Source organism: Magnolia sinica, chromosome 13, assembly GCF_029962835.1.
Source record: "Magnolia sinica isolate HGM2019 chromosome 13, MsV1, whole genome shotgun sequence".
In the NCBI taxonomy this organism is placed as follows: domain Eukaryota; kingdom Viridiplantae; phylum Streptophyta; class Magnoliopsida; order Magnoliales; family Magnoliaceae; genus Magnolia; species Magnolia sinica.
The window spans coordinates 5,176,742-5,186,431 of NC_080585.1; the positions used below are offsets into that span (position 1 = coordinate 5,176,742).

General features: G+C 40.9%; 1 protein-coding gene across 2 annotated transcripts in view; it reads right to left on the bottom strand.

The window, feature by feature from the left end:
- LOC131222526 (uncharacterized) overlaps positions 1 to 9,489 on the bottom strand; it is a 36,492-nt gene extending 27,003 nt beyond the window's left edge. The window contains exons 1-3 of one of the 2 annotated variants that reach the window (XR_009160083.1): positions 8,904 to 9,489; positions 8,627 to 8,727; positions 7,127 to 7,337 (exon numbers count right to left, since the gene is read on the bottom strand). Coding sequence is in view for 1 of the 2 variants with exons in the window: in XM_058217635.1 (XP_058073618.1) it covers positions 7,127 to 7,337; positions 8,627 to 8,727; positions 8,904 to 9,063 (472 nt within the window). In the remaining variant the exon portion in view is untranslated. The remainder of the gene's footprint in view (positions 1 to 7,126; positions 7,338 to 8,626; positions 8,728 to 8,903) is intronic. The other variant, XM_058217635.1, reaches the window with a different exon arrangement.
- Between the last annotated feature and the right edge of the window lie 201 nt (positions 9,490 to 9,690).

A 9,690-nucleotide genomic window follows, 5' to 3' on the forward strand; every position in this document is an offset into this window, starting at 1 on the left:
GATATGGTCACCAACCAAACATCGAAGAAGATTCCCAAGACTACACTTGACAGCCTTGGTTTGTCCATCTGTCTACGAATGATAAACACTTGAGAACTTTAATTTAGTTCCCATCTTGGATCACAAAGTACGCCAAAAGTAACTCATAAACTTCACATCACGGTCAAACACAATTGTCTTAGTTCTTAGGAATATATGTACGCAAATCACCTACAAAACATTTACAATTTGTAGAGCATCTGATTTCTTATAAGGATGAAATGAGCCATCTAAGAAAACCTATTGACAACAACATAAATAGAGTTATAGCCACATTGAGTCTTTAGTTATTCCAAGATAAAATCCATGTTGATGTCTTCCCATGGGACATTTGGTACCCGCAACAGAGTAAAAAGGTCAGTGTTTTGCTTGTTATCTTTGCTTAAATGACACATTTGACATTGTTGAATAACAATCCCAACATCTTTCTTAAAACTTGGCCACTAGAAGTGGTCCTTGACCAAGGTTATCATTTTGTTGATCCCAAAGTGACCGCTAAGGCCACCTAAATGGAGTTCTCAAATCACAAACTCTTATAAGGAGCTTTTAGGAAGACACGACCTCATATTATAGAATAAATCATGCATACTATATTGTGGGTACTCGATACTTGAGCCTGCAGACAGTGCTGAAAGCCTGAAAATACTTTTCCAAAACCATCATCAACTGCATGATCTCTCTTAAGTTCTTTGAACCAAATTACGGAGATGCATAAGGTGGACAAGAGATGTGACTTTCGACCGAGAGCATTTGCTCCCTTATTCTCTAAATTGGCTCAATGCTTCAAATTGAATGTGAATTCCTGAACATAAGCACTCCACTTAGCGTGTTGTACATTCAATTTCTTCTCGGAGTTCAAATAAAGAAATTTCTCATGATCGGAATATAGCATGAAATCTCGATGAATGAGGTAATGACACCAATATTTCAAGGCCTACATAATGGCATAGAACTCCACTACATCGGGAGAATACTTCTTTCATGCGTCATAATTATTTCGCTGAAAAAGCCATCGGATGTCCTTTCTAAGGACACCTCCAATGCCCACATGGGATGCATCACAGGCAACCTCAAGTGCCTTTTTAAAATCAAGAAGCTTAAGAACTGGAGCTTCCATCATCTTTCGCTAAATTTCTTAAAATGCCTTTATTGCAACTTCTTTTTTCTTTTTTCTTTTGAAGGATGACAACTTTATTAAAGAAGGGCAAAGCCCAGAAATTAGAAAAGCAACATAACATAGCAAAAAAGTGCAAACAAGAAAACAAAAAATTACATGGGCAACGCCCCACCCCATTCAACTACATAAGCCATAGCTTTAGAAAAAGCACCCTTTGATGAACCACTTTTATCTCGAAAACATCTATTATTTCTTTCAATCCATATAGACCATAGACCAGCCAAAAAGAACAATCTCCATCTTCTCCCCACCTCCGAGACTAACCCTCCATCCCTCCATCGTGCCATTGGACAAAAAAGTCAACAATCGTTTCCGGCAATACCTAGCTAACACCAAAATTACCCAGCACACTATTCCATGTCTCTCGAGAAAGGACATTGATTCGTCCACTGAAATGGACCCGCCTTCATGCAGTCATTAATGAGCACCATAATAGAGCTGAAGTTCTTGATGAACCTCCTGTAGAAAGCGGCCAAGCCATGGAAACTTCAAACTTCATGAATATCGTCGGGAGAGGGCAATCAACAATTGCTTGAATATTCTTTGGATCAGCTTAAACTTCAGCAACAAACACAATAGATCCTAGAAAAACCGCTTAGGACTCATAAAAGTGCACTTCTTCATATTGATGAAGAGCCTTTCTTTTTGTAGTAATCTCATCACCTATTGATAATGCATAATATGGTCCTCTTGCAAATGGCTATAGAGAGAGATGTCATCAAAATAGACAACAACAAACTTGCCTATTAAAGGCTCAAACAAACTTGCCTATTAAAGGCTCGAGGATTTTTGTCATAACATGCATAAAGGTGCTCAGCACGTTGCTTAGCCCAAAAGGCATGACTAACCACTTGTACAACCTGCCCTTTGTCTTGAATGTTGTCTTCCACTTGTCACGTGGACGAATCCCAATCTGATGATAGCTGCTCCTCAAGGGGGTGTTTGATTTTTTATTTCACGCTGTAAATGCATTGAAATGTGCAATTATTATAATGCGCCACTGTTTGGTTACAGTGTGGAATACAGTTCTCGAAACCCAGCATTTCCCGCCTCCATTGTAGTTGAAAGGAAATGAAATTTTGATATTCATTTCGTACTCTTGAAGGATTTACAAGCAGATCTCCCTTGAAAGGTGATGTGATAGTGTTTTCTCTTAGTACTCTGAGGATCACCGATGGTGGTGCGGCCTCATCATGTTTGTTGCTATACAAGTCCCATAGAAAAAGGAAAAAAAAAAAAGGAAACGCTTCCGCTTTAACAGAGCTGGATTTTGCCCTTCTCTTTAAAACTTCTCCTTCTACAATATATAAATTCATCCATCTAATACATTCTTCATGTACCATTTATATTCCCCGTCTCCTACTAAAACAGGCGATGGTCGCTGGAAAGGAAGCTTCCTTCATCGGTTCTTCACTGTCTCCTACCAAGGTAGATACAATGTACTGACTCTGCATCAACATTCCTTCTCACCTAACTTCTGATTTATAAAACTTTTCTCCATGCTAATCGGTCCTCCATCCTTTTCGGTACAACGCTTAGATACTCTGTTGGTGGTGTCTCCAACCGTGGTTGAAACGCCACTCTCTCTGAAGAAGGATCAAAACATTCACCAAGTACACAGTCTTCCTCCACCGACATGCAAGGAATTTGGGCAAACAAACCTTATTCAACAGTATGCATGTATAGAGGTTTGCAATAAATTGGATTAAGGATGGAGAAACCGTAGGCCCCCACTTTAGGACTCCATTTCTCCTCCTTTTGAAACGAGACGATTTTGCATAGCTAGTTGCCTAATTAGGGGGATTGGGTCTCCTTATTGATAGGCCAGCTGTGTGCTTGGGTTTGGGCTTGGCCCATGAATATTGGGCCCAGATCAACCTACATCAGTGTCCTAGGTCACCACACTTGAAACAATTGTTAGTGAACTTTGGTTTGTGCCAACTACTTTGCCCTTATTCTCAAATTTCCATTGTGGTTGCGTGGGGAGCAAGATACTGGCACTACCCCATTTTTGTCACGATGGCCAGAACTGTGGAACCATATTTTGAGATATAAGAGCATGCGAATGCCCAGTGGTCACCCAACAGTGCTTCTCCTGTGCTTGCAATGCAATCTGATATGCTCCATCCACGGTCTCTGGCTGGACCTATATCATCTCTTTCTGTTTACTTCTCCTGAGCCCTCTACAATAGAGAGCTACCTACTGCACTTCATTTTCTGCAAAATCGCACCTAAATTTAAGATCATAATATTTTTGTGTGCACTCCTCAACAGTTAGATTGTCCTATTGCAAATCCAGAAGCTTCCTAAACATCTCGGATTCATAACTGGAGGTAGAAACCTCTGTCGTTTTATCTTAACCTTCATCTCATCCTAGTTTGAGATGGGTTGAAGGCCACTACATCCCAAGTCTCTCCCCACTGAATTCCACCACTTCATGGTTAGCCCCTTTAATTTCAATGCTGCAAAACTGTAACTTGACCACCGGGAGCTGAAACCACTCAAAATCATTTTTCATTGACTCTAACCAATCATGCAGAACATCAAGATCGACACTGTTATTGTAGTTTATGATCTCCACCTTCACGCGCCTGGTAGTCTTTTGTGCAAGTCAATTGGGTAGCCTCAACATAATCCGGATAACCATGACAAGGAGCCGCAAGTGCCCGTTGTCCTTGTTGAGGATATCAGGGTTGTTGATATTCCAGACAAGCCCCGTGTTCATATTCGTAACTACAATGTGTAGCAACTGGTTGTTGATGAGTGGGCCCCGATTCTATGCATCATTTCAATGTTTGGTGCTCCTTAAGCATTCTGCTGACCTGAGCGTCAGTACTATCATTCTTATAGTTTCCTTCCAAAATGGTCATCCGACCTTCCATGTTCTCAAACCAGCCATCCATCTGGTCCAATTTATCCAAAATATGTTTGAGTATCAACAATACATCATCTTGACACCCCCCCCACCAGCATAAGACTAAAGGAAACTCCACTTCTTTTGGGCATAAACAATGGGTATTATGAAGGTTACACAAAGTTATAAGTGAAAAGGAAAATAGAAATTTATGAAGGCCAGCTTGGGGTCAATGTTCTAGGTGTAAGAAGGCTGAATTGTATGGGGTGGTTTTTTAACAGATTCAGACAGAAATCTGGACAGGCAATGGTTGAAATTAGGGACTGATTTTGGGCACGATGGACCATTTTAGGAATAGCTAATGAGAAAGTTTTGTGGACTGATCGCAGGGCAACTTTCTGGACTATTTTGGTTCCAGAAATTGGACTGCAATGGGGCTAAATTTTTTATTTTTTATTTTTAGAATTAACTGCGAATTTCATTAGAAAACCAAAGAAAACAACAAAGGGAAAAACCCACTGAGATAGCAGGCCTCGCACCTAACAAAAAAGGGAAAAATTACAAGAAGAAAGATTAACCACATTCAAAGCCCATTCAAAAATAAGATGATGCACCCTTCTAACTATGACCTCCACTAGGTTTGAAACATCACGAAAACATCTGTTGTTTCTTTCTTCCCAGACTGCCCACCAAACGGCTAGGAGAGACATTCTCCAAACCACCACAATATCTTTTTCCAAAGACACGCCTTGCAGGCTGCGAGCAGGCGATCCGTAGAATGCGGAAAGGACGAAGAAACCGCAAACGAAGACAGCAAGACTGACCAAACCTGATGGAAAAACGGACAGTGAATGAAAAGATGATCAGTCGTTTCTTCATTAGCCATGCAACAAAGACAGATGTTTGGAATAATCATTTCCCTTTTCCTAAGATTGTCAACCAAAAGGACTTTCCTTCTCCCCACTAACCAACCAAAAGCCGAAATCTTTGGAGGCACTTTGTACTTCCACACTTTCGCTGTCATAACTTTATCAGGAGTCCCTGATTTTCTGCCAATGCAAAGATATAGGGATTTAACTGAAAAAAGGCCCTTCTTGTCCGGGCGCCAAATCAGCCTATCATCTTGAAAAGCTCGCAACATATCCTCTAACACCTGATTCACCCATTCCGTCTGTCCGTCCGTCTGTGGGTGGAACATGGTACTGAACTTCAGTTTCACACTCATTGTTTCCTGGACACCAGTCCAGAAGATAGATGTAAATCGCGCGTCTCGGTCCAACACGATCTCCATAGGAATTCCATGCAGATGTAATATCTCCTTGATGTACAGCCTGGCCAATTCGTTTGCGGAGTTTGAAACTCTAATAGGGAGAAAATGAGCCGATTTCGTCAATCGGTCCACAATCACCCAAATGGAGTCATGTCCCTTCCTCGTCTTCGGTAACCCTGAGATGAAATCCATAGAGATGAGGGGTGTCAAACCATTGCATTACCATGAATCGAATAACAATCAGCAACCGCAATGGAGCGATTGGGAGCCAAACGATAGATGGAAGGGAAATCCTCCTTCAAAGCCGAAGAACCAACCCAAATGTCTTCCCAAAATCTGATTGTCTCCTTTGCCTATTGAGAGCCCAATTCTGTTACGAACTTCCTTGCTAGAGCTAAGCACCCCTCTGCAATGGGGCTAAATTGCAAGCAGATTTGGGACAGATTTAAAGGGAGGTTTGGCTACATATATTGAGGACTAAATTTGGGCAGGTCAAGGAATGGTGTTTTTTTTTTTTTTTTTTTGAAGGGAGGGGTGTTGCTGGGGGTTTCAGATTTGGGGCTGTCAATGGGATGAGATATGGGACAGAGCAGACTGTTTTGGAGGCTAAGTGGGGTCTGATTTGGCTGGGGAAATCAGACAGATTTTTTTATTTATTTATTTTTATTTTATTTTATTTTATTTTATTTTGGAGGGCGGGGGAGAAGAATAGAGAAATAAAGCCCTCCCAGGCTCAGAACTTGCTTGGGGGGTGGGGGGGGGGGGAAGAATAGAGAAATAAAGCCCTCCCAGGCTCAAAACTTGCTTTGGTACCCAAATAATGCAACTAGAATCAAATAAATTGAAACCAGTTGCAAATTGATACTAACTTACCAGGCTAGGCTCAAACATCCACATGCACAAATATATAAAAAGAAGAAGAAAGATTGAGAGCAGTGCTCAACAGTCCTCTAGCCTTTATGCTAGAGATCATAAACCCACTACTCTCTTCTACCCTAAGAAAAAATTATCAGCATCTCTTATTGATAAAAGCTCATGAAAAGTTCTACATACGTATGGCCATAAGAGCCAATTTATAAGTCATTGAATATTGTTATTTCTAATCTACTAAAACTGGACTTTCTAAAAAAGAGAAAGAAACAACCAGGAAGCTTCAAAAGGAGGAAATTGCAACAAGGGACTCCTGCCCTGTGTGCTTAAGTGGACCCCATCTGGACCTCTTCTTGTGCACACATGTGAAGCGTGCATGTAGATGTAGTGATCGGGATTGTTGATCTAGTTGGCCACCCTGTGAATGGGCTACCGGACAGAAGTTGCAGCCATCAGGCAAATCTGACCACCCATTTGTTGCAACTTGTGACTTTTGCCTGTTGAACATTGTGCACTGCTTTGTTTCAAGTGAACTGTCCCCTCTTTCAGGTCACTGATTGGGTGACTATTGCAGTGCAATCCCCCTGATTTTTAAATTTTTTTTCGATACAACCCATCCACAAGGCGTACCATAAAATCAACGGTCTTGATCACCATACGCAGATCACGCCTGTAATATAAATGTGTTCATGTGCATCTCAGGAACCCCATGGCATACTACTCAAACACTTCATGATACCATTCTTCCTCAAACTAAGGATTACACTGTTTTACAAAATGGTGAAAAAAAAGAGTCATACACATGAATATGAATGATCCTATCCAAGTAAACAGTCTATTCTCCATGTGGTATTAACACCATAACAATAAAACATCACTTTCTGAAAGATAGATGAAGAAGCTTTTGCTATGTTACCTATATCTGAAAATTGAATCGAGGTTAGCTCATGATCTATGAGGCTACGCACTAACGTGCACCATCCCAGGGAAATGTAGTGGTCCTCCTTTCTCATAATAATTTCTGCGAGATTACTTGAAACAGCTTTGAAGAGAAGATCATCTTGAAAGAGCCAATTAAGAAGAATCAATACTTGCTTGTGTTGCTTCGAACCCTTTGACTTCAAAGACTGTAACAGAAAATAGTTTCAATCAAGTGGCAGGAGGCATCAGCCATCTCAGAAAGACAAATCTAGAAAAGAAGAAGAAGGCAGAGAGAAACTTCTGTTTTGATGATCTACATGTGAATTGTCAAGATCGGAACGATTCTAGTGTAGGAACAATGCATGAAGCACGCACCAAAACATCGCTATCATACATGCAGGCCTGTGTGCAGTGATCACCACCGTTGATTTGTAAGGCACAGTGTGCATGGTCCGTAGCTCAAAAAGCAAAGTGATTAGGCTATGGTTCCCACCTGATCACTGGCCACGTAATGGATGGCAAAATCAGAAAAATGAGTAATGGTCCGCATTCAACGAGTGAAACTTGCTGAAATCAGATGGTCAGAGCTCAACGATCACTGCAATTTTTGGCCAAAAGACCACCCAAGCAGATCCAATCATATCGACTTGTGGTACCATAAATGTTCGTTGCATGTACAGCTGGGACAGAACCTCTTATAACTGTAAAACAGTGTGACAAATATCACCGAGATTTTGAAAATGTCACAATAATTTTGCAAACAGTATTATCACAAGATTTTAAATAATATTGGCAATTTTAAAATATTGCTTTTTTGTCATGAAATTATCATGATTTTAACCAGAAGATGCTAAAAACTTAGACAATTCATTGTATAAGTATATTAAAAAAAAATCATTTATGTATTAATTTATAACAAATATTTTTTAATTATATTTATTTTTTTGGGATCGTTTGGATGATGGGAAATGAAGCAATTACAACTTGCATTTGGATGCCCTAAAATGCTTGTAAATCATTTACTAGTTGTAAATGATTTACTACCTTTTCCCCCTTTTCATTTGCTAGCAAAAAGTTGAGATTTCATTTGCCAGCAAATGATTTACCAACAACCTCCCTCCCTCTCCACCAACGGCAACCTTTAGTGAGATGGGCTTAACCCAATGATCCACTTTACAATCCACTCTTATATGCTATCTGATTTTTTAATGAATTACTTCTCTAAACTATCCGATTTTTTAAGGATATAAACCATTTACAGGCTATCCAAACACTGTAAAACTTAAAACCATTTACCACCTTCCAAACGACCCTTACAGAGATTTTCTAGATAATATAATATCCTCAGAAAAACCTCAGAATCTAAAAATCTCCCAATAAATTTCCTGGTCGAGAAATTGCCAAGGACGAGATTTGTCACTATGCTGTAAAAATGCAGAATACAAAGGAAATTCTCTCAGTGCAAATGTACAATCCTTATTTCACAGTTCCTTACATGTTCAATCATCGGAATGAGAATTTGATCCAATGGCTCCCTCTTCTCCACAGCGTCCCTTACGTAATTTTGAAGATAACAGAGGGAATCATCCAGTAAGGCTGCAGATATCAATCAAGTGGAGCAACACTAAAAATCAAGGTATGAGAATTTAAGAGAGAGAGAGAGGAGTATGAGATTAAAGATGAGAGATAGAAAGAGAGAGAGAGAGAGAGAGAGAGAGAGAGAGAGAGAGAGTATGAGATTAAAGAGGAGAGAGAGAGAGATTGATGTGAACCTCCAGAACTTCTCTGCGAACTAGAGCCGAACCGAGAGACGGCAGCTTCGAGCTGCCGGGAGCGAGAACTGAGCAGTGTGTTCACAACACGACCAAGAGGCGACGACGTTGACGGCATCGAAATCGAATTCCCGTCGGATTCCCGTATATGTTCTTCCATCTCTGGAATTGGAGATCTTTTTACTAACCCTAAAAAACGAACGGATAGAGGGAGATTGAATCCGTAACGATGAACCGTGGGCGAAAAATCGAAGATGGGGAATGGAAATGGTAGGGTTTGAGGGTTTTTCAGCACAGCTTTTGAAGGGATGAAAGGACTTCGATCTTTCTGGAATTCCCGCCAACAATACGGGGCGTCGTTATAGACGGAGACGAGTTGCAACTTCGATGGCCCGAGGCTCTGCACCGGATGCACGGGTTTCCAATTCTGGCAATTGGGGGCCACAATTCGGTAATCTGGACCGTTGATCTTTTGCGTCCCACTGTCGATGGGCCTTGTTTGAATAACGTGCCAGTCTCGTGGTTCCTGGCCAGAGAATTTGGGACTTTGCTCGGTTGGAATGTGGAGCATTGGTATGTGCTCTTTTTAACCATCTGTTTTCGGAACTCGAATAGAACGGCTGCAGTTTGTCCCTTGAGATGATTTTTTTTCTCGATGTCCCTTGCAAGGAAGAGTAATCTAGATTGTCAAATCGTGGGACGCACTTCTCTCACCAATCATCCAACTGTGGGTCCCACTCTTAAGATTTAGCACTGCCTCTCACGCGTGGTAACGAAGTGGCGTGCC